The following is a 23962-nucleotide window of genomic DNA, read 5'->3' on the forward strand; positions in this document are numbered from 1 at the left end:
AGGGGGGGGGGATGTGTTACCAAATGCATGTTCTGGTTAAAGACAAATCCTGGATTTGGAAAGGTTGAAGGCCATGGGGCTAGTGGATGTGTTTTAAAGTCGCTTGGAGGTGTTCCGCTAATCAGAAAGGATCTTTAGTGCAATTCAGATATGCTTTGCGGGAGGGAGGATATAGAAATTCTGTGTCAGTGACTTGCTCTATCAAAGTAAGCAAGATATAGAAGATCTGTGTCTCCTCGTGTTGTTATTCAACATTTAAAAATAGCTGCCTGGAGCAAACTTGATGTTGGGGAGGAAGTGTTTAAACTTTTTCACTTCCTGACCTTTTTCATGAACGTATTGCCCACCCAGAGCTGTTATTAGTTCCTTTGGGAAAAGACGGGTACCCAGGTTGTAGCTGTCTTGTTTCCCCACTGCATGACGCCCCAAGTTTATTAATAAGTGTATTTGTCAGGGGGAAGGAGAGGATTGTGAAAATGGGGGCGGGTTAGGCCTTTCTCAAGCACTGTGCTCTTGATCCAATGTGTCCTCATACCTGCCCTTAACATGCTTTTGGGACATCTGCTGACATCTTTTGTCATTTGGCTTTTTCTGGGCACCTGTGCTTGTGACCTGTAGGATTGGCAGAAGGGATGTTAGCACCCCAGACTCTTACTCTGTTCCTGCCTTTAAAGGGTACATCACAAATCAGCTGGATAATTCAATTTACACAAGCAGGAGCGGCTGCCATGCTCTGAGTTTGACCAAATAATACAATATTCTACTGAACATAATGAGGATAAAGTTGCTGCTGCTGCTGCTACCCTCAGAGAATGTCCACAGACTTGCCCTGGAGCTTAATCAGTGTGAGCCCCTCAATATTTTCCTGCAGCAGAGTGGGTGACTGGCAGCCCCCTCTAGTGGGTGCAAACCCCAAGTCTCTTCTTTCTTCAAGGGACCAGCACCCACAGTCCCACCCAAACCTTACTCTGGAGCTATTCTGCATTATTTCTTCTCCCCTAGTAGTTGTAGCAGAAGCAAAAGTGTCTGCTGCATTCTGACTGAGTTCTGCTGTGGCAACCAAACCTTCCAGCAGGCTGGCCTCTGCACTGGGCATGCTTGACTATTGGCCCTGGCTTTGCAGCCTCGGATCTGACGCCTCCTGAGCGGGAGCGGCAGGGGGTGGGACTGTGTTTTGCCTGCCTCTCTTGGCATCAAGGCAGACATGGTGCATCTGCTCCTCTCTTCACACTTTGAAGTGCTGCCTCTGGCTTGACTCTCAAAGGCCTCATTGATAAAGCTGTAAATAGAACTCTTGGCCGGTTGCTGGCTTAGAGGCATGAAGACATCCGCCAAAAAGAGGATGGTTATAAAACGTATTTTCTCTCCCGGCTCAGCCACCAGGCTCTGCTCCCAGCCAGGCAACCCCATGCCAGTGTTTTAGGGCTGCACTGAGTGGTTGATTAGCTGATTAAAAACCTTTTGATTGACTGAAAACACGGCACCTGATTAATTAGGCAAAGTATTTTTTTTAATGTTAATTATTCATGATAAAGATACTTCTTTTCATTGCAGACATTCAGAGGTTGGTTTTCAGTATGACTCATTCTGGAGTGCGTGGCAGATACCCTCTCTATTTAAAAGCACATCAAGCCCCTGCTATGAATAGTGACTTCAGGAGGGGGGGCTGACACTGGAAGGGCGAGAGTAATGAAATGACTCTAACTGGCAGCTGCAGCCTCTTTGGTTTGGGGAAGAATTGGGATCAGAATCCTCTTGCATCAACATTTCATTTGGCTTGGCCTTTTGTGGGCTGATAGAGGAGGTTAGCTTGGACTGTTTAATTGGAACTTGGAAGCTGGTCTAATGTGCCTTCTTTGCGAGTGTGTGTAGGGGGAGGTGAGTTACAGAGCAGGCCATGTTTATGGGGATATAGTGTCTGTACAGCTTCCAAAGGGCAGGGCGCCAACCTCACGCCTCAACCAACCATGGGAGTCCAAGGGCCTGCATAAATTGCAGCTGTTTCTTACACACACCACATGCCTGCTGAGGGATTCTCCTTGCAAAGACTGAAAACAAGAAGTGGAAGGAGCATAAAACTTCCCATGTCTTTATTCTACTCCTTCGCCTTGCACAGGACTGGAGTAGTTTGGTTAGTGCTACAGCTTGATCCAGATGATTGCGCTCACATTTTCAGAGGGACAGTGGCTGTTGCTGCTTTGTCCCTGTGTGCTCTGCTTCAACCTGGGATCATTTTCATGTTTGCTGGGCAGCTTCTCTCTCCGGAAGAATACCAGCTTGTCAGGGGAGAATATCAACTGGGACTGTGATACAGGGGTGAAAGTGTTAAACCCCCTTCCCTGTGTGCTGCAATCCTGACCCTCATTCCCGGTGACCTTTATTATAAAAGTAAAAGCAAGACCTCTTCAGTGTTCCCCATGCATTTAATGTCTGCAGCTGGTTCTCTGAATTAGCATCTTAAGAACATCACCACGTACTTTGGGCAGGCTAAAAATGCTTCTGCCCTAATTCAAAACCCAGAGTCTTTAAAGGAAACTACCCCACTCACCCTGGAATGCTGCGGCTTCTCTCCAGTACGAAGTGGTTAGCAGAATAGGGGTCAGCATGAGCTGGGATCTCTCTGGAAATGGGATGTTAGAGCAGATGGGACATTCGTCTGAGCCAGCAGGAGTATATGATTGCTTGCTTACTTCCCCACCCTTTAAAGTCCATGGGCAAGTTGAAACACTTCAAAATGGCAGATACACTCTAAGGATCAGCTTGTCTATTAATTGTCCACAAAATATGAAATGACGTCAAGTTATTCTCAAGCCATTTTTACACGAAAGCATGTGTTTTGCATGAATAGGTAAAAAATGGAGTTTGCTGTCCAAGTAGTTCCCACCTGGTTTCTGTTTTCCCATCATGGGGGCTGTCACAAGGGTTTGCCTGTTCTTGTACCCAAAGTTCACCCATATTTATTAAAGAGGAAAACCTGCCCCATACCTTAGGAATATAAGAAGTCTCTACTGGAATGGCTCATCTTATCAGCATCCTGCTCTCACCCTGGCTATCCAGATACCGGGGGTGGGGGTGGGGAGTGGGGAGTAAAGGTAAAGGACCCCTGGATAGTTAAGTCCAGTGAAAGGTAACTGTGGGGTTGTGGTACTCATCTCGCTTTCCAGGAGCTGAGACAGAGCAACGGGAACTCACCCCATCGCGAGGATTCAAACCACCGACCTTCTGACCGGCAAGCCCAAGAGGTTCAGTGGTTTAGACCACTGCACCACCCACGTCCCTACCACAAGCAGGACCTGAGTTCAACAGTCTCAGCTCACTGGTGGTTCCCCGTGAGTGGTATTCAGAGGCCTACCACCTCCAAGATGGGAGGTAACACACAGCCATCATGACTAGTAGCCATAGACAGTCTTATCCTCCATGAACTTGTCTAACTCTCAGGGCCATCCCCGGATGTTTTGCCGCCAGAGGCAAAAGAGAAAACACTGCCCTGTCACCACCTCTTCCTCTGTTGCCCACCCACTGCTGTGCACCCACACGGCATCACATGTCTGCCTACTGCCACCTGCCAGCCACTGGGCAGTACACAGGCATACAGAGGAAGAGGCTGACAAGTGCAGGGAAAGCTCCATGGAGTAAATCGGCCGCTCTCCCAGCTTTCTGGAACCTGCCACCCTGAGGGAACTGCCTCACCTCATGGGTGGGCCAGCCCTGCTAACTCCAGCTTGGTGGCCATCATTACATCCTGCGATAGCCCTTGTATCTACGGGTGAAGGGTGGTATACAATTTAGTACATAATAAATACGTAAATAAATACAGCAAATTCCAGACTTTAACAACAGTAAGCGCTGGGTGGATAAGTATTTTCTTTGTCTGCACGGAATCCTCCAACACTGAGCTTCCTTCAATGGACCGGTATTATAAGAAAAGGAGAAATACTTCTCTCTATCAACATTCTCCACCCCTAACAATTTTAAATGCTTCTCTTCTGTCCTCCCTTACTCGCCTTGTGTCTAAACTAAAAACCTCCAACTGTTGTAAAGGTAACTGGAAAAAAGTGATCTTGAACATAGTAACTGATTTTGTTTTGAGCAAATGAAATAAATATGACCCGTTTAGGGTCATAAATTCTCTGTCTTGCAAAACAAAGAGTCCATCTTTTCCTAGCGAGGAGAAACAGGCCCCTCTTCATGATGTACCACGCTGCTTTGAATTACGTAGGCAGTATCTTGTGAAATCAGCCAGTGAAACATGCAATGCTCTCTCCACAGAGTGAGTTGTTTGTGTCTCGCACGGCATGTCACGTAAATAGTTGCATAAGAAGTCACACTTGTATGTCAGACTGTGCTGCTTACAGGGCGAGTTTGACTGCCTTTTGCATGCTCTGCCCTACTAGGAATTGCTAACCCAGAGCTGGGGGAAACGGGACCAAGGCAAGGAAGTATTAGCATGCACAAATGTTGTAGTGTCATGGAAATGTGATGCTTGTGCATCGTCTAATAGGTGAAATGAGGAAAGTTCTGAAATGGAACTTATTTGTGCTGAGTCAGAGCCAGGTTTCGCATTTGCCTCTGAGTGGCCACTTTGAGAATGGGATGCTGGGCTGGATTGGCCATTTGCTTAATCTATCAGACTCATTTTACGTTCTTGCATCAACAGTTTTAGGGAACTTACTGGACTCTGAAGCTTTGATTTGGAGGGAACTGTACAACCCTATGTTTCAAGATTTTCATGAGAGGCCATTCTTTCTGCCCTGCCAATATCTGTAGCATGTTTGGCAGAACTTAAGGCAGGGCCTTCCAAGTGGCTTCCCCCAAACTCCAGAGTTCCTTGCAAGGGAGGCCCATGTAGCCTCTGATTACCTTCTGTCAGTAGGAAGAACATAGGAAGTTGCCTTCTGCTGAGCCAGACCCTTGGCCCCTCTAGCCTAGTATAGTCTGCACTCTGGCTGGCAACAGCTCTCCAGGGCTTCATGCAAAGGACCTTCCCAGTTCAGCTACCTGGAGATACTGTCAAGGATTGAACCTGGGACCTTCTGCACACAAAGCAGATGCTCCACCACTGACCTATGACCCTCTCCTAAAGGAGAATATTTTTAGTCAGACGAGGCTCCAAGTAGCTCCTCTTGTTTTATGCCCACTGCAGTGCTGCTATGTGTTCTACTGGCTGTTGTTGTTTGTATTGGTTGCACAGGAAAGTTGCCATTCCTCTAAATTCCTCAAGGCAGACTCTTTTTGCCAGACCATATTCACAGAGTAAAGTTTGCACTGGCTGCCCATATGCTACTTGGCCAGGTCAGGCCAATGAGAGATCAGGTGGTCGCTGAGATATCCTGTACCCAAGTTGTTAAAGGGCCTTCAAAATAAGAACAATGAACCTGGCTGGGTAGCATATGGGCAACCAGCACAAGCTTTCCATCACTAGTCTTACGTGCTAGCAATAGTCTGTCCCAATCAACAGTCTAGCAGCTGCATTTTGCATAAGCTGGAACCTCCAGACAAGGCCAACAGAGAGAGCATTGCAATAACTGAGTCTTGTCAATCAAGCTGGGCAATTTCCTCCAGTAGAAGTTGGTGGGGAATCTTCTGCAGCAGGGGGAAAAACCCGGAGTGTGTCAAACATGGGTGAAGCCATATTTGGGAAAACTTGACTCTTCTTCCGCCTATATGCAACCCTTCTCCTTTGTACTTGCATAAATGTAAGTTGAAGACGTCACTGAGATGGTGAGTAATGCTTCACTGCTGGACCCCCTTTTGCTTGGCATGGGGAGGGGGGGGCATCATGCCACCAGGATGTTAATGAAGAGGAAAACTCAGCCAGGCTTTAAGGGCAGTTTCATAAGTTCTCCCTGCCATTCAGCGCCCTCGCCTCCTGGGCTGTTATCATGTGGATCACCCTCCGCCCCTCTGCTGATGGGAAAGCTGGGCATATTCCTTTAAAAGTAAGGGAGATAAAGGGTTCTTTCTTTGCTGTGAACTCCTGCTAATCAGTTTACTTTGGGGAAGAAGCAAATCAAGCAACGGCACCCTTGGAAGGAAAATAGGACTTGGGAATTCAGAGCCGGGAGAGGCGGAAAGAAACTGGCAAGTTCTCCCCTTTTCTTTTTCTGGGACAGAGACCCAAAGGAAGAAACCAGGAATAAGAGAGCAGAACCCAAGAAGACACGGGCGTTGGGCTCTCCAGCGTATTGTGCCAAAGAAGGGTCACTGGAAGCGTGTTGCTGACTCTGCCACCTCAAAACTTTGTGTGGAGCATGTCTGGTCTCACAGCTCTTTTCTGAGACATCTACCCATCTATTCCCTTGGAGGAGGAGTGGCCACAGAAGTTTCTTTCAGGTTCCGCAGCCTACAGGTGAGTTCCCGGACCATGCTAACTATATACTTCTCCCCCAAGAGAAAACTCTGTTGCAAAATCCTGCGGGTCTCCTTTGTAATTCTGTAGCATTCCAAGGTGCCACCATGTCTGTGCCATCACCCCTGAGGGTGCTGCCCAGCCCCCCGAATGCCACTGCAGGCATTCCCATGAGCAACCAGACCAATGAGACATTCTGCACAAGCAGCCAGCAGGTAGTGATCCCTGGCGAACTCTTCCTGACCCTGGGGATCCTGAGCTTTGTGGAGAACTTGTTAGTGGTGGCCGCCATTGTCAAAAACCGGAACCTGCATTCGCCCATGTACTATTTCATCTGCTGCCTGGCTGTGTCAGACATGCTGGTGAGCGTCAGCAACCTAGTGGAGACCCTCTTCATGCTTCTGCTGGAGCATGAGATGATGGTTGTGCAGCCCACCACCGTGATGCACCTGGATAACGCCATGGACATGCTGATCTGCAGCTCCCTGATGTCCTCGCTCTCCTTCCTCGGCGTCATCGCCATTGACCGCTACATCACCATCTTCTACGCCTTGCGGTATCACAGCATCATGACCATCCAGAGGGCCGTCACCATCATCGTGGTTGTCTGGGTGGTCAGCAGCATCTCCAGCACCATCTTCATTGCCTACGATGGCAAGGCGGTCATCCTCTGCCTGGTCATCTTCTTCCTCTCCATGATCACCCTGATCATGGGCCTCTACATCCACATGTTCAGCCTGGCTCACCAACACGCCCGCAGGATCTCCAGCCTGCAAAGGAAGCAGTCGGCGCCCCACTTCACTAGCATGAGAGGGGCCATCACCCTCACCATCCTGCTGGGCGTCTTCTTCATCTGCTGGGGCCCCTTCTTCCTTCACCTGATCCTCATCCTCACCTGCCCCGAGAAGCCCGCCTGCAACTGCTACTTCAGATACTTCAACCTCTATCTCATCCTCCTCATTTGCAACTCTGTGGTGGACCCCATAATTTACGCCTTCCGGAGCCAGGAGCTCAGGAGGACTTTGAAAGAGGTGGTCTTATGCTTTTGGTAAGGAGCAGGCGGCACTGGGGGTCTGAGGGTGCAAGTAGCCACTGGGGCTCTCCTGCCCTCCCCAGAGGCAGCCACTTTGCAATTGGGAGCTCAGCGCCCCCTGGTGGCACTGGGGATGGGCAAGCAGAGGAAGCCTCTGGGAGGAGGTGCCAGGCAGCGTTCACCACATCCCACGGCCAGAAGGAGGAAACAAAGTGTGTGTGTGTGTGTGGTGGGGAGGGACGTTCTTTTGCTTCCTGACTGCCTTCAACCTAGAGGCATGGCTGAGATGTTGTATAACTCTCTGCTATTTCCTTGCTAGTGATCTAGGGAAGCCATTCATTCTTCCTCTGTGGGGGCTCCAGCCCGTTTCCGTCAAGGTGTGCAGAGCAGAGGGTGAGGATGACAATGGCAGGTGCAGCAACATTTTCCCAATGCAGAAGAAGGAAGAGTGTGTGTGTGTGGCTGTGTACACACTCCCAGTTGCGCTGCATCCAGTGCACAACAACCTTTGGTTTGGGAAGTGGTATACAAGTGATGTTAACCACAACCAATATTGATCCTCTCCTTTCTGAGGAAATGCTGTGTTTTGATGCATTCCCCGCCGCACCCCCCAAACCAGCTCTGATTTTACTTGTGTAAAGATACGCCCTCCCTGTGTTTTAAGCCAGTAATGTGTGCACAGCCTAAATATGTGTTTTGTATGTCAAGGAGCCTTACAGGGTAATAAAGAGGAATGTTTCAGAGTATGTGTGAGCAACCCCAGGAGGGCTCTACCTGTCTAGGAGTACAGGGTGGGGGGTCCAGTTTAGAGATGTGGACATCTTTTCCTAAAGCCATTTCAGCACTGGGAAGGAAATGCCCTAAAATTTCAGATGCTGCAAATATGTCCCGTCCCCCCCGCATTCTCATAAGACCTGACTGGCAGCCTCTGACTGTGTTTCAGTGGACTGCCCTCCCTCCGTCTTCTGACTTCATGTTTGAAGTCTCTACAAATCAATGCAACTCAATAAGTTGCAAAATGGTACCTCTGCCCGTATCTCAACCCTTTGTCCATAATTCTTACAACATTGTCCTCTCACTGAAAAATAGGCCTGAGTGATGCTCTGTTCTTATGTGAGATTATCTCTCTGAGTGGATCTCTGCTTCCCTTACGTGAGTGGATCTCTGATTGTTCCAGTTTCCAGGTCCTGCAATAGATGGTTGTAGCACCCCTTACCTGGTGGCTGGGCTACCTTGGGCCAAGCTTGGAGGAAGCATCAGGGACTCACAATCCTATTTAAGTTACTGGTAGTTCCTTTTCAGAACATGCTAATTAAAGTAGGAGTCAGTCTTCAGATTCATGGTGCCCAAAGCACAGGAGCCGCCTAGTGTTGCATCATATGCCACAGATGGGAGTTGCCTGTAAGGAACCTCTCACACATATCCCTGTCCAGACCTGTGCCACAGTGATGCTTCCATGCAAAACAAGACAAGCAATAGCTCATTCCAGGCATCACCCCTAGTAGATTGGACAGTAGCATAGCCCTGCTAAAGAAATGACTCTAAATCCAGAAAAGAGCCTTGCTATTTACATCCAGAGCTTTACCAACTGGGCAAACTCTTATTGCATGCCACGTAATAACAAACTTCAGTGGCATTGCCGATTTGATATTAAGGTTTGCTCTTAAAAGCATACTGTAGGTCTGAGCTGAGGCTCTTTCCTAAGATAGCAGGAGCAAACTCCTAAAAGCACAAGGAGAGCCCTGCTGGGAACCCAACAGGCCCTGTATTCTAACATCCTGCCTCCCATAGTGGCCAACCAGATGGCAATGACTTTATGCGCAGGGAAGCTACACGTAGGGGGCGGCATCAATACAGCTCCTTGCCAAGGGTGCAAGGGACCCTACAAATGCCTCTGGGAGCATGCCCACCAGAAGTGGGTGACCAGGAAATCCAAGACCAATGAAGGACAATTGTCTCCCATTAACATGAACGGCTGTCCCACACAGAAGACAGTTCTTTTCTGTTGCTCCAGAATCAGTGGCTGGAAAAGGCAGAGAAGTACAGTAGACTTCAATGAAACACGAGGATGGCCTTCCAGATAGTGGCAGCTGTTCAGCAGTGGTTTGGGAGCTGGTGGGCTCTCCTTCACTCAAGAAGAGGTTGAACAGCCATCTCACAAGGTTGTTGTATTTATATTCTGCATTGCAGGCCCCGTACAAAGTAGGAGGTGGGGCTAAGCAGCCTTCAAAGTCCTGTCTGATGCTGTGATTCTAAAAGCATCTGAGCCAAGAGTTCCCAAACTGGTTTACGGCATTTCTGTGGATTTGTGGTTAAAGGCAGGAGATAGCACATCTATTGCATAGAAGATTCATACTGCATTTTAATTGCTTCTTTTGTTTATTGTATTGTATGACAATTTGAATTCAGTGGAATACAAGGATGTGATTTAAAAATGCAATTAAAAATCACACAGCATCTAGTACAGCACAACACAATTGCTTCAACAGACAGACGACACCATTAACCATTTTCGGAGGGCCTGAGTGGTTTGGGAACCATTGGTCTGAGCCACATTGTGCAGAATACAAATCATGGGTCAGGATGAGGGAGACAGGAGGAGAGATGAACGGCTTATTAGTAGAAGGTGTATTCCGGAGAGCATAACAACTCACTTGCAACACTGTATAAGAAACAAGTTCAGTGGGTGTTTTTTGTGGGGTGTTGTCTTTCTCATATGCACCAACTGTGTGCATTCTCAGAAACAAACACACAAATACAGAATGCTGGGGGAGAAGCACACAGCACTTTTATTCCACCTTCTTACTATCTGATACACAATATTTTGTAGGTTTTTGTGGTTCATGTGGCATGAATGTTCAGCTAGCAGGTTCTGTGTGGGAGAGGAACTTGCAAGGGGGCTGCAACTATTTCTAAGAAGTGAGAGCTCCATCTGACCAGGGGCTTTTGTTTTGTTTGAGCGCTGCCACAATGAGTCATGCCTATAGGGGGGCGGGAATGGGTCCTGCCATTCAGCAGTCTGACTAGTCTTTGAAACACCACTCCCCCTGGGAGGGAAAAGGGCCCCACCTCCCTCCTCTCTCCTGTCAGTGGGCTGCAGCTGAGGTACCAGAACAAAATCACAGGCTCCTTTGCTTGCCCACCTCTGCCTCACATGCCTACCCATTGCCCATGCACCTGATGTATCATGCATATGGAGCATCCCTTGGCAATGGCATAAAAGTTCCATGCGCAAGTCTGTCGCTCATGTAGCAGGCTGGCAATCCAGAACATCCCTTCTACCCCAGGCTAGTGGCTCCCTCCCTCCATTCACAACCTCCTGAGCAGCAGACATATACATGTTCTGTGGCATTCCCTCCCCCCACCCCTTCTTATGCAGCAGCCTGGTTGTTCTGGAATGTGGGCACCATCTATTGCCTGGAGGTGGCACTGGTGTTTGCTGCCTTTGCCCTTCAGGTCCTCTTGGGCAAACATCCCGAGCTGGTTCTGTTTCCCCATCCAGGGAAGGGCCATTGCTCTGTGCTAGAGGACCTCTTCTCCTCGGTTCAATCTCTGGTGTCTTCAGGTAAGGCAGGGAATGTCTCCTGCCTAAAGCCCTGGAAAGCTGCTGTCAGTCAGTGTAGACAATACTAAGCTGGCAATCATCTGATGCAGCATAAGGCAGCTTCATATTATTCCAGCAGGATGGCTAACCTTTTTGTTAGAGAAGGACCTAAGTTCAGTGCTAAAATAACAGCAGCTTTGCATGAAGAAAGGCCTGGGTTCAAGTATGGCTGAGAAAAGATTCCTAGCTGAAAGCTTGATGAGCTGCTGCTGCCTGTTAGTGCAGACAATACTAAGGCTACATGGTTTTCAGTGCATCCATTCCTTGCCAAGGCAGGTGCTTTACCTGAGAAAGAGGGTGAACTGGCTGTTTGCCCACTGCACAGTCACACTCACACTTGAGTTCCTTTGTGTCTCTCCAAGGCCTGATGTGATTCTCCTTCAGGCAAGCCCTTTCTCCAAGCTCTGTCATCTCTGATTACTGCTCCCTGCTGCTCACTCTGCAAAAAAAGAGAGACCTCTTTCTGGGCAAGGCTACTCCCTAGGGCAGCAGCCACATCCACCATTCTGGGAATTCAGCTGCTGTGGGGAATGATCTCAGAGTGCTTTCCCTTGCTAGGAACCTGGCTGCATTTTACTGCCACTACAGATGTAGGAGGGACTGCGCAGGCAGGAAGCCTGGCAGAGAGGCTGGCATGGGATGACCATGAACAGGCCCTGAAGAAGAGGCAGAAAAAGGCTTAGAGGCTAGCAGAATTTATCCTAACCTGCAGCTAGAAATGTTTTCATAGAATCATAGACTTGTAGAGTTAGAAGGGGTCCTGAGAGTCATCTCTTCCAACCCCCTGCAATCCAGGGATCTCAACTAAAGTACCCATGCCAGATGGCCATCCAAGCTCTGCCTAAAAATCTCCAAGAAAGGCGAGTACACCAAGCAATGCTGGATTACCAAATAGGCAGAAGAGGCACCGGTCTATGGGACCCATGCCTTTTAGGGGCCCAATGACAACAGGTAAAATAATATTGATTTGATCTTGAAAGAAAATTACAATCAGGCTTTCTTAGTTCAATGCTATCCCTCTAGAGTGGGGGTGGTGGGGAGATTTCGACTGCCTAGGGGCCTCGGCAGGATTTAATCCAGCACTGCTTCCAAAGGAGTCTGTTCTCTTAGTACCATCAGAAAGTTCTTCCTGATGTTTAGTTGGATATTGGAATATCCTTTCTTGTATCTGGAAGCCATTGGTTCCGGTCCTACCCTCTGGAGCTGGAGAAAACAACCTGGCTCCATCCTCCATGTGACAGCCCTTTAGATATTTGAAGATGGCTATCATATCTCTTCTCAGTTTCCTCTTTAGCAGGTTAAACATACCCAGCTCCCTCAATTGTTCCTCGTAAGGCTCGGTTTCCTGACCCTTTGTGCATTAGGTGGAAAACTTGTCTCATGGGAACTATTTGTGTGTGTGCAGTTTGAGAATAAGGGATTATCAGTAAGGAGCTAGATTGTTATTTGATAAAGAAATAAATGAGATTTCTCCCTCCTCCCTGGACCCTGTTTCTTCCTGCTTTCTGAAAGAATAATTCTGGGGTGGAGATGCTTGTGGATTGGGAGGGCCGTCAATACAGATGGGAAGCCTAGACCAGACACTGGGGGGCGCTGGTATCCAGCAACAGGAAAGAGAGAAGCAGCTTTGCCTTGGTGGACAGCAAGACTTAACCCTGAGCCAGCCAGGATCCAAGCCCTGCCTGTGACATGTTGCCAGTGACAGAGCCCACGTGAAATCCTCTCAAAGAAGCATTGGGTGCCCTTGAGCACGTACAGAGTCCTGCCAAGAGTTCCCAGCCAAGCACCCAGCATCCCTCTGTGATTTAAGGGCTGGGCTTGCAGATAGGAAGATATCATCAGGCCTAGGCTGGCTGCTGGCGATCAGCCCCCTCTCCTTGTATTTTACTGGCTATGGGAGCAGGGAGGATGCTGAACCACTGCGAGGCCAATTGTCGACCTCCCTGCTTCCAGCACCAGCATATTTCTTGGGCAGGGTAAATGAGTGAGTGGCTGTGGGCCTTCCCGCCTTCAGTTGTATACAGGTGAAGCGGACCTTGGTGGGGGACAGGGCCGGATTTAGGTTTGATGAGGCCCTAAGCTACTGAATGTAATGGGGCCCTTTATATGTCCAGCTGTCCTTTGTCAACAACAAATTGTCACAGTTTTTTGTGTTGAATATATGCTATATGCAGGGCCCATTACTTACATCATAGGAGCCTACACAACACAAACACTGTTGCTGTATGTAGGTTTTATTTTATTATATTTCTTTTTTATCTTATATTTTGGAAATGTACATCCAGGTGTTTTTTTCTTTAGTTTTTTTGGGGGCCCCCAAGAGAGTGGGGCCCTAAGCTATAGCTTGTTTAGCTTATATCTCAATCCGGCACTGGTGGGGGAGCGTTGCCTCCGAAGGGACCCACCCGTTCCCCTGGCAAGGAGCTCCTGCTTTTTGCAGCCTGCTGTGGTTCTCGCCTGTCAGAGAGGGGGCAGCCTTTCCTCCCCCCCCCCCCACACTTAGGGAAGAGGTCAGCAGTCTCCCTCCACAGGCCTTTGTTCTCCCCCAGGAATTGCAACGACAACCCAGACACAAAGGAGGGCGTAGGGGGGAAATGACAGGAAACAGATCTGTGGGGCCCCTCCCCATCTCCCCACCCAGGAAAAGGGGGAGAGTAGGGAGAGGCAGCTTCCTGCCCGAGCTGGCTGAACAAAGGGGAGGCGGGCGGGGAGCCTCCTCGCTCTCTCCTCCTGCGCACCTCGGACCACGAAAGGGCTTTTGTTCTGCCGACTTTCCTCACCACCACCCGCATCATCTCCCCCCACTTAGGCGATGGCCCATCGCCCGTAGCCGCCCTTGTTCCCGGTTGGATGGCCTTCAGTTCCCCTTGCAAATTGCAAGCAGCCGAGGAAGAGAGACCCACGACGAGGCCCCACCCAGCGGGCAGGGGCGGGCTGGGCACTGCTGAGTCAGGGGGGTTCGCCCAGCTGGCAGTTAGTCAGCAGCAGGAGAGCACAGAGGCTGCGGGCAAAGAGTTGGCCAAGCGGCGAAAGGTTCGAAGGAAGCGCCCGTCATCAGAGCCTCTAGGCGGCTCACCGGAAGGAAACACGCGTGTTCAAAACCGATTGTTAAAAGCACCCCAACCTCAGCAAAATACACAGAGCTTCAATGCAGGATGGCCCCTCTAAAATATATATATATCCCTCTGTCTTCAAAGGGCTGGGTGGGCGGTCGTGATATCAAGACAAGCGGAGAAGCCCCCAGTCACAAAGCAGAGCGTGCTGTCTGGCTGGGGAAGAAGGAAAGAGGCGCGCCAAGGAAGGATGCTTTGGCGACCCCGTCCGAGGCCATCAAAGGCAAATCCAGGACTGGGGCGAGGCTGAAACTTGAGACCTGATAACAAAGATGCCCCCCACCCAAGAGACATCCCAGGAAAGTGGCTGTCCCCCTCACGCACCCCCAGGTACCGCAGCGGCCCACCCGCCCCACTCTGGGATGTGAACCTCCAAGTCGCTTCAGGCAACAGCCTGGGATGCCTCCTGCATCAGCCGCCTCCCCTGGGCCTTTTCTTTTGCACGGGCCTTTTCCTCGATGCCGGCTTGCGGGCGGGGCGGGGCGGGCCATTCCCTGCCCCAGCCTGGCCGCCCGCTTTGTGCCAGGCAGCGCGGCTCTGGCCGGCGCCGAGGGATGCGCTGCTGGTGCTGATGCTGCAGGGATGTTGCAGTATTTTGCGGCGGCGCCTCCTGATTGGCCGCGGCGTCGGCGCTGACGTCAGCGCCCCGGCCTGGGTGCAGCGGGAGGCGCCTATAAAACCCGCCGGCAGCAGCCTGGACGCCTCCGCCAGCCGCTCCGCCAGCTGCAGCCGCCGCCCACCCACCCGCCTGCCTGCCCGCAGCCGCCCCCCCGTAGCACCAGCCGCAGCAGCATGAGGGAGATCGTGCACATCCAGGCGGGCCAGTGCGGCAACCAGATCGGAGCCAAGGTAAAGGCATGGGGAAGCGGAGACGCGCGCTGCTGGGGCTGCGGAGCTCCCCGCCGCCCCCCGACGGCTCCTCCAACGGGACTTGGGGGCTCCCTGGCTGATCCAGCCCGGCATGTTGCGGGCCCCCTGGAAAAGAGCCAAGCGTTGCGCCGACGAGGCGCCCGGCTGCTCTGCCGCTCCCCTTGCCCTAGATCCGGGCGAGGTAGCCAGGTGTCATCTCGCCAAGGCGGTGGGGCCGGTTCCCTGGCTTGGCACCGGGGTGGGGCGTGCCCTGCGCTGGCGGCGGCGGCGCTTTTGTTGTGGCCTCGTCTTTCCCCGCCCGGCTGTGGGCGTGGAGGCACCCCAGGGCTGCGGGGCAGAGCCTCCTGCAGGAGGTGAAAGTGTCCTCCGGCTCCCTAGGAAAGGCGCTCCTTTGCCTTCTTGCCGGCTAGCCAGTGAGTGGCCCAGGCCAGCGTCTCCTAAAAAGTCCACCCTGGGCATCCTGACGCGGCTGTCAGAGGCCCTTGGTCACCCTTTGTTGTTGACGCTTCTGATGGGAGACAAAAGGAAGGAGTGGTCTTCCTCCCGCCCCCTCCGCCACGCCCATCCAGGCAAGGGGGCTGCCACACCCAAGGAGCAGGGGGCCCTCCTGATTCTCTTAGAACAAAGAAGCCCTTCCCTCTGCCTGTGACCTTGCAAGTTCCTGCTGTAACCTTGGCTAGGTCAGGAGGCAACTTGGGCGATCTCCTTTCCCACCTTTTTTCTATGGGGAGTGGTAATGCCTCTCTCCCCTCCTTCAGCCTGCTATGGGGCAACATTTCAGCCCTGCTTCTGCAGGGGAAGGGTGGGGCTACCTCTTTTTGCCCTGTCTCCTTGTCCCATTGGGTTCAGGGGAATGGCTATTCCTAAAGACTTTCAGGAGCCTTTTCCTCCCTTTACCAAGTGGTTCTGTGGATGACAGATGGAAGGTAAACAGATTTCAGCCTGTGGTGCCCCCACCCCTGGACAAAGCATCTTCGCCTCCCCTCCCCCTTTCAGCTTCAGGTAATGCAGGACACAATGGTGAAGAGTTGTCTACTACTGGAGACAAAGAGGTGTGGGGCTTCTGAGCGTCCTGTGGCATCTTCTGATATATGAAACAAACAGAATGTTTGATGTCATGACATGATCCCCTCCTGTTTCTTGATGGGGCAGTTTTTTTCTAGCTATTTATTAAGTGAAATGGCAGCTCTTGGCTGGTGCAATTGGGCCAGGGAGACAAGCAGGGAGCACCCTCTCTCTGGGCAGCAAGGGATGGTCTTATTTTTGTTTGTTAGGGGAAATGTCCAAAGGGAAATGAACAATCTTGCAAAAATAGGGGGTTTCCTCAAATGGGTTTTCAGTTTCTGCTTTCTCAGGAGACACCTGCTGCCATGACTTAGTGTCACAAAGACAGCTAATAATCCATTAAGTCATCCCTCCCCCGCGCCCCGCTCTCTCCCTGCTCTTCTCTCCTCTACCCTTCAAAACCAGACATCTGTGCCTGCTCTGAATAAAAAGGAAGGCCAGCCTGCTGCAGTGTGATTGTGCCACTTAATGCTCTATCCCCGTGGGGCAGGGTAGCAGCACAGCAGGCTGAAATCAAATCAGCCCTCTGGAGCTCTTCTGCAGCTGGGGCCGGGAGCTCCCCTGCCTCTCCCCCGCCCCACTTAGGAGAGAGGGATAGTCTGGTCATTATGCTGGATGCAGGGAGGTGGGCAAGGGGTATGAAGAGCACCTGCTACTCACCCACAGCCTGTAAGCTATTTAAGAAGCTGAATAATGAACCTTGAAAGACTGCCAGTCTCTTCCCACCACCACTCAGAGCTCCAAGTCTGTGGCTGCTTCACCACATGTCTCCTGAGGAATCGGTGGGTTTGCCACACCTTCTGCAGCAAGGAAGTCAAAATGCCCAGGATTGTACTTGAGATTCTCAGAAAGGAACATTCTCCTCTTTAAAAAAGACACAGGGTGTTTTCTACCCTCCACCCTCAAATGCTGAACGTGGAATCCTGTGGAAAACCAAAGGAAGTTGAATGGATTTCACATGATCTGAGACAACCTTGGGTTCCGTTGCAATCTTCCCTGAAACTGGGTTACTAAGGCAAGGGAATAGGGTTCTCCACTATCTTGCTGCTCCTGAGTCAGGGATTTGGGGGCAGGCAGTCACCAGTTGGGGCGGCGATGCTGGAGGCTAGCTTTCTGCATAGTTTACCTAAGCAGACTAAGCATATGCTAAACTGCATGAATAATTCATTGTAAACTCACAGGTTCTGTAATTGACACATCTGATCAACACAGGATAGAAGCTGGCTTTGAAGCCTGGCTTGGTAGCCCCTGAGATATTTAAGGATTGTTCTTTTCCTAAAATAAGAACAACTTTATTTAGCCTATTTGGATTCCTGCATCATTCTAGATACGGTATGCCCCAGAGAATTCTGCTGCCGAATCCAGGGTGTTGATTTCAGAAGCCTTCTCTGAAGCAATGCCTGTGCCATGACAAAGAACTATGCTTTATTCATGCCTTAAGATGGACAGTTCACTTAATTATGCATTGGTGTTCCTTTGAAACCTCTCAGAATATGGGCAGGAGTTAATTTGGAAAAAAGAGATAACAGTCACTTTTTTGCATCCGAGTCTTCCCTTCCATGGAGCTAAGGGCAGAGTACGGCAGATTGTTATCCATTTGATTCTCTCAGCAAATTTGTATGGAAGGCTTGGGGGGGGGACCCTTGTAAGACCCATGCAGTGAGCTTTATGGCTGAGCCAGGGATTTGAATTTGACTCAGCCTGTTCCAAGTCAAATGAGACCAAATGAATTGACAAGAGGGCTTGACCCTTGCATCTGTTTGCAGTCCTAGGGCTTAGTCTCACTTCCGTCACTGAGTAACCTTGGGCCACCTCTGCATATATAGGATTATATCACTTTCCAGATCTGCTTCATTTTTAGAAACAATTTATTGGTGAAGAGGCCTTCTCAAGGCAGATCTTTTTGCATTGGGCTCTGGGGGGATCAGCCTTGTGGCATGTGGCTGACGCCATTGTGTTTACAGTCTTCCTGACCTTGCCATCAATTTCAATTTGTCCTCTTAGTAGTGGGAGCTCCCTGGTAATTAAAGCTCTGTCCTCTGGAGATGGTTAGCATTCATGACATGCATCTTCCTTTCTCTCCCCCCCCCCCCCCGCATTGTTCAAACTAATTTAGCAAGGACTGAGCAGGCTCCTATAGATTGCTGTAAACAAGCCTTTTTCTCCTGTCCTCCTCACTGCCTTGTTAAAACAGAAAGTCCTTCCGTTAGTGAAAAGCTCCACCAAAAGAAGCCCTCTCGGTTGTCCTCTAGGAATGCAACTTAGCCCTTGCTTGCAAGAAGCAATTAGTCCCAAGGTAAAAAGTTCTGGAAAATGCATCATTAGCGGCTGTCCCTCCTGAGGGAGATAGAGTGCTCTTGCTGCAGTCTGCGTAGTGCTGTGGCTCGTAATAAGTTTGCGCCAATAACCAGCAGTGCGAAGTCATGTGCTTATTTGCCGGTGAGATGACTCTGCACAAATTTAGCTGCTTTTCCTTGTAGCTTATTCCCAAAGCAAAATGCTGTGTTGCTTGTCAAAATGTGTACAACAGCCTGATCCTTGCCTCTACCTTTGTCTTCATGGCTAAACACTGCAGATGAGGGCAGGAGTTTTGACGTGCGGCAATACCCCGTCTGAATGTTCTCACTTTCAGCAGCCTTAAAATACTAAAAGCTCAGCCAAATGGCTGCCTCTCTGTCTCCTGTACTGCGGTGTAGATTCCAAGAAACAAAGCTAGGAAAGCAGTATCTTTAAGGTAGCAAGAGGTCATGGTTTCAGCACCATGGCCAGATCCCTAGAACAGCACACAGTGCTTGCAAGAACAAAATGTTTCTGCTGTGGGTCTCCCTGTAGGCTAGTGAGAGTCCTCTCAAGGATGGCTTTGCAGAAAGGGCTCTTAGCAACCTTCAATTACCAAACGCAGCTACAGCTGCTGATGCAGTGCTACTTGGCAGTTGCCAGGAGCAAATCAAATTTATTTGTGTATTTATTTCTATCCTGTTTTTGTGTTGTTCAAAGAGATGTACTTGGCTCTCCTCCTCTCCATTTTATCCTCACAACAACCCTGTGAGGTAGGTTAGGCTGAGATGTGATGACCCAAAATCAGCCAGTGAGCTTCCTGACTGATCAGAGATCTGAACCCTGGTCTCCCATGTCCCAGTCCAATACTCTTAACAGCTTGTACCACACTGGCTCTCTCTATGTCACTCAGTTAAGCACCCCGCACATTCAAAAGAACTGCTTGCACTCACACAAGGAGTGGCATACTGGATAAGATTTACAGGATAAGGTCGGTGCTCCACTTAGCCCAATATGATGTCTCCAGCAGCAGATCAACTCAGAATGCTTTCCCCCAGTGTGAATAATGAAAAAGCTAAACAGCCCAATGCGGGTGGGAATTTCCTTTGTTTCTAATGGTATAAAACAAAAATGTCAAATTCTTTAGCTGACTTAACATGTAGAAATGTTAATTCTTTCTATCTCCCCTTCTCCACTCTTCTTTCAGTTCTGGGAGGTGATCAGTGATGAGCATGGTATAGACCCCAGTGGGAACTATGTCGGTGACTCTGACCTGCAGCTGGAAAGGATCAGCGTTTATTACAATGAAGCCTCTTGTAAGTTGTGCTCCTACCCCAGACCTGACTGCTCTTCCTGATAGGCAGGGATATTCTGGTATACCAAGAAACTTCCTCCTGGCCTCCTCTCAGAAATGAAACTGGAAGGTTTTCACCATTCGAAGCAGATGGCAATGGCCCTTCCCCTAAGCACTTGTAGCGGCATAGAGTATGCCATCCATCCTGCCACCTCCTTCCGAGTGAGGGAAAAGCATCCCAGGGCTGCCACTCTCACCCTGGATCGCACCCAGTTTTGCAGCAACATTGCAAAAGGTATTCTTCCTTGTCGCCTTTGTTGACCAGCCTAGTCCACTTCTGAGGAAGAACGCTACAGATTTGAATAGCAGGCCTGGAAATTACATGGCTGGTACTGAGTACTGCCTTGGGGGACATGGGTCTCTCTGGTCATGGGTTAAGGGCAGGCTGCTTTGAGCATGCATCCTTTAAGCATAACACTTAACAGGAGAATGAGTTAAGGCAGCAGTGATGGTGAGGAAGCCTATGGCATTCCAGATACTCCACAATGCCCATCAGCTCTGACAACTGACTACCCTGGTTGTGGCTGATGGGAGTTGGAGTCCAACAACCTCCGTAGGGTTGCTACAGATTCCCCTAGTTTAGAGGAAGAGATAAAGAAGCTCAATATATTCTCCTTGGTATAGGATTCCATGGATTGTTGGTCAAGAACATCTGAAAAGGCTAGGTGGATGTTGGGCAGTGCCCAATTTTGGCTTTGGTGAGCATCCTGCCAAATGGGTACAAGGAAGGGAGATGATGTGGGAGATCAGGAATCTTATAATCACCTCCCCCCACCCCAACACAATAACTCCTGTTGTAAATCAGCAAGGTTGTCTCTCTGGCTTATTGCAATGAAGACAAATCTTCCTTTGTTTTTTCCAGCTCACAAATATGTTCCTCGTGCTATCCTGGTGGACCTGGAGCCTGGCACCATGGACAGTGTTCGTTCAGGTGCTTTTGGGCACCTCTTCAGACCAGACAACTTCATCTTTGGTATTGTTTCTCTGCTTTCTTCTGCTGCCTGGCTCTCTTTCCTTTTCTCTCTATCATAGCTTCTCTCAGATGTCACCCAGTTTTAAGCCAAAGAAATAGCACAGTTCGACCTCAGACTTGCATAACTAATACTAAGCTGTAGTATTTCGAGGTTTTTGGAGCTGCAGGCAAGGAAGGCTGGAAATCTTGGGACGGGGCATCTGACTTTTAAGGAAAGGGTTAGGTCAGATTATTTCCAGGGTAGAGAATCTCCACTCCTTGATCACAGCTTGCTGCTGCCTAATACATCTTTATTTCTAAAGGCTCATACTGGTGCTTCAAACATATAAGCTAAAATCAAAAGGCAAACATCTTCAGCAGACTCCATGTTCACCTAATTTGTATGCTTGGCCTCTAACCTGTGTGCTCCCCACACAACCCCTGCTTTATAGGCCCTTCCTGTGCCAGTCACTGTCCCATTTCTCTGGGTATTTTAAGTCTCCAATTAATGAGAATCTTACAAGAGCTACAAATGGAGGAAGTTAAAAATGGCACAGCAAGCTATTGTTGCGTACTTTTTCTTTTTTTACTTAAGTCTGGTGGGCTTTCAAAAATTTCAAACTCTGATTGGTCAAAAGGTAACAGGTGTCCCTCAATGTTATGCCATAGGGATGAGTAGATCTGTACATCCCCCAGTTGACAGGACAGGGCACACAGATCAGTGCTGGTTGCTACACAAGATGGTGTTGGTGTCTCTTCCTCCACAGGACAAAGTGGCGCTGGGAACAACTGGGCAAAGGGTCATTACACAGAAGGCGCTGAGCTGGTGGATTCCGTCTTGGATGTAGTGCGAAAAGAGTGTGAGAACTGCGACTGTCTACAGGGCTTCCAGCTCACTCATTCCCTGGGTGGGGGTACGGGGTCTGGCATGGGGACTCTCCTCATTAGCAAAGTCCGTGAAGAATACCCCGACCGGATCATGAACACTTTTAGTGTGGTGCCTTCCCCCAAAGTGTCTGACACTGTGGTGGAACCCTACAACGCTACCTTGTCCATCCACCAGCTGGTGGAAAACACGGACGAGACCTACTGCATTGACAATGAAGCCCTCTATGACATCTGCTTCAGGACCCTCAAGCTGGCCACGCCCACCTACGGAGACCTCAACCACCTCGTTTCTGCCACCATGAGCGGCGTCACCACCTCCCTGAGATTCCCAGGGCAGCTCAATGCTGACCTCCGCAAACTGGCCGTCAACATGGTGCCCTTCCCTCGCCTCCATTTCTTCATGCCGGGTTTTGCTCCGCTGACAGCCCGCGGGAGCCAGCAGTACCGAGCCCTCACTGTCCCCGAGCTCACCCAGCAGATGTTTGACGCCAAGAACATGATGGCCGCTTGCGACCCCCGCCACGGCCGCTACCTCACGGTGGCCACCGTCTTCCGGGGCCGCATGTCCATGAAGGAGGTCGATGAGCAGATGCTGGCCATCCAGAGCAAGAACAGCAGCTATTTCGTGGAGTGGATACCCAACAACGTCAAGGTGGCTGTGTGTGACATCCCTCCCCGGGGCCTCAAGATGTCCTCCACCTTCATTGGCAACAGCACAGCCATCCAGGAGCTCTTCAAGCGCATCTCGGAGCAGTTCACGGCCATGTTCCGGCGCAAGGCCTTCCTCCACTGGTACACTGGCGAGGGCATGGATGAGATGGAGTTCACAGAGGCTGAGAGCAACATGAACGACCTCGTCTCGGAGTACCAGCAGTACCAGGATGCGACAGCCGAAGAGGAAGGAGAGATGTACGAAGATGACGAGGAGGAATCGGAAGCCCAGGGTGCCAAGTGAAGGGCTGGGGCCACAGGCAGCACTTGGGTTCCTCCCAGTGAGGGCCAGGCAGTGACATGGGCCTGTCGTTCATCGCCGTCCATCTTTGCTACTCATTTGCTGAGTTGTAGACAACCAGCTTCTAGTTGCTTCTGATTCAAGGGTTCCAAAACTTAAAAGCTGTTCAGTATTTAACCCCCTTCCTCCTCCTCCTCCTCTCCCCCCCCGCCCTATATTCCCTCTCCTTTGCCCCCCAAGTCTTATAAGTTAGTGCAGCTCCCTCTGTCCATGACTTTGATAACTTCAAGGGCCCTGGTCTTTATTTTTTACTGGTCTGTGTCTATTTTTATGTTTTGGAATACTTAATAAATCTATTGCTGTCCAGCATCTCGGGTGTCCCCTTTCTCTCATTTGGGATAGGGGAGCATGTTTGTGAAGTGGGGAGGGGTTGGAGTGCTGGGTAAAGGAACTGAATGAATGTTGTGGTGTGGCACAACCACTCCCTTGGAGAGTGTTGGTGTGTGTCTGTCTAGTGCAGCCTTCCACAAGCTGGTGTCTTCCTGGTGCTTTGGACTACACCTTCCCTCAGCCCCAGCTAGCACAGTCACGGGTCAGGGGTGATGTGGGTTGGAATCCAAAACATCTAGAGGGCTCCAGATTGAAGAACACTGGACTAGAAGGCAAACACCAGCTGGAAGTCAATCACACACAGTGTTGCTTGGCAACTGAGGGCAAGCATCAAGGTCCAGGCTTGGCTTTTGAACTATCCACCTTGCCGTGTTTCCAACCAGAGAAATTCAGCAATTGCACTTAAGGTGGTCACTTTAAAAACACACACACCCCAACAACTTTAGACAATTTCATGCAGGCCAATCAGTGGTTACTAATGAAAACAGCTTCATATTCAAAGAGGGGTGTGCTTTGGGATAGAAATTCAGGCCTCCCCTCTTATCAGCAGAATGAGTGGGAGGTCCCTTACATGCAACAGAATGGCCTTGCCATAATTGGAAAGTAAGTAACACATTCCTCTATGAGCAGGAGGGCCATGAAGTCCAGCATCTAAAATGATTGAACACCACTGCTATGCTTAGAACAGTTGCCTCCCAGATCCTGGGGTCAAGCTGGGAGGAGCTATGAAATGGTCACTGCTGCAGGAGGTAGCTGCGCATCTGGCTCTGCTTAAGAACTGATTTACTCACAGGACTGGCTTCAGCACATGGTGAGCCTTTGGCCAAGAACTCCCCTCTCACCTGAATGTGCTTATATAGGCCATAAGTTGTGGGACTGGGTCAAGAGAGAGACAATGTGCAGCTTCCCACTTGGGTGGCAGATGGTTAGGAATGAGCACTTGCCTGCGGGTGTTGTGACACTGGTGTGACTCCTCTCAATGGGCCCCTCAGTTAGCTGAGCCTCAAGAAATGCCTAGTGAGAAGGCTGGCTCTTGGCAGCAGCTGTGATCTGCGGGGCGAATCCTAAAGTGAGGATTGGCTCAGTGATGTAGGTGGGGCACACCAGATGTCTTC

General features: G+C 50.1%; 2 protein-coding genes across 2 annotated transcripts; both read left to right on the top strand.

The window, feature by feature from the left end:
- The first annotated feature begins 5714 nt into the window (after positions 1 to 5714).
- MC1R (melanocortin 1 receptor) lies at positions 5715 to 8125 on the top strand. The gene is made up of 2 exons (XM_083453388.1): positions 5715 to 6353; positions 6440 to 8125. The coding sequence occupies exon 2, from the start codon at positions 6457 to 6459 to the stop codon at positions 7399 to 7401; it is 945 nt and encodes a 314-aa protein (XP_083309514.1). The 5' UTR covers positions 5715 to 6353; positions 6440 to 6456; the 3' UTR covers positions 7402 to 8125.
- Positions 8126 to 14791: 6666 nt separating this feature from the next.
- TUBB3 (tubulin beta 3 class III) lies at positions 14792 to 22826 on the top strand. The gene is made up of 4 exons (XM_083454442.1): positions 14792 to 14948; positions 19519 to 19627; positions 20528 to 20638; positions 21385 to 22826. The coding sequence occupies exons 1-4, from the start codon at positions 14892 to 14894 to the stop codon at positions 22458 to 22460; spliced, it is 1353 nt and encodes a 450-aa protein (XP_083310568.1). The 5' UTR covers positions 14792 to 14891; the 3' UTR covers positions 22461 to 22826.
- The last annotated feature ends 1136 nt before the right edge of the window (positions 22827 to 23962 follow it).

The sequence above is a fragment of the Podarcis tiliguerta genome (assembly GCF_965153285.1).
Source record: "Podarcis tiliguerta genome assembly, chromosome: 8".
Lineage (NCBI taxonomy): Eukaryota > Metazoa > Chordata > Lepidosauria > Squamata > Lacertidae > Podarcis > Podarcis tiliguerta.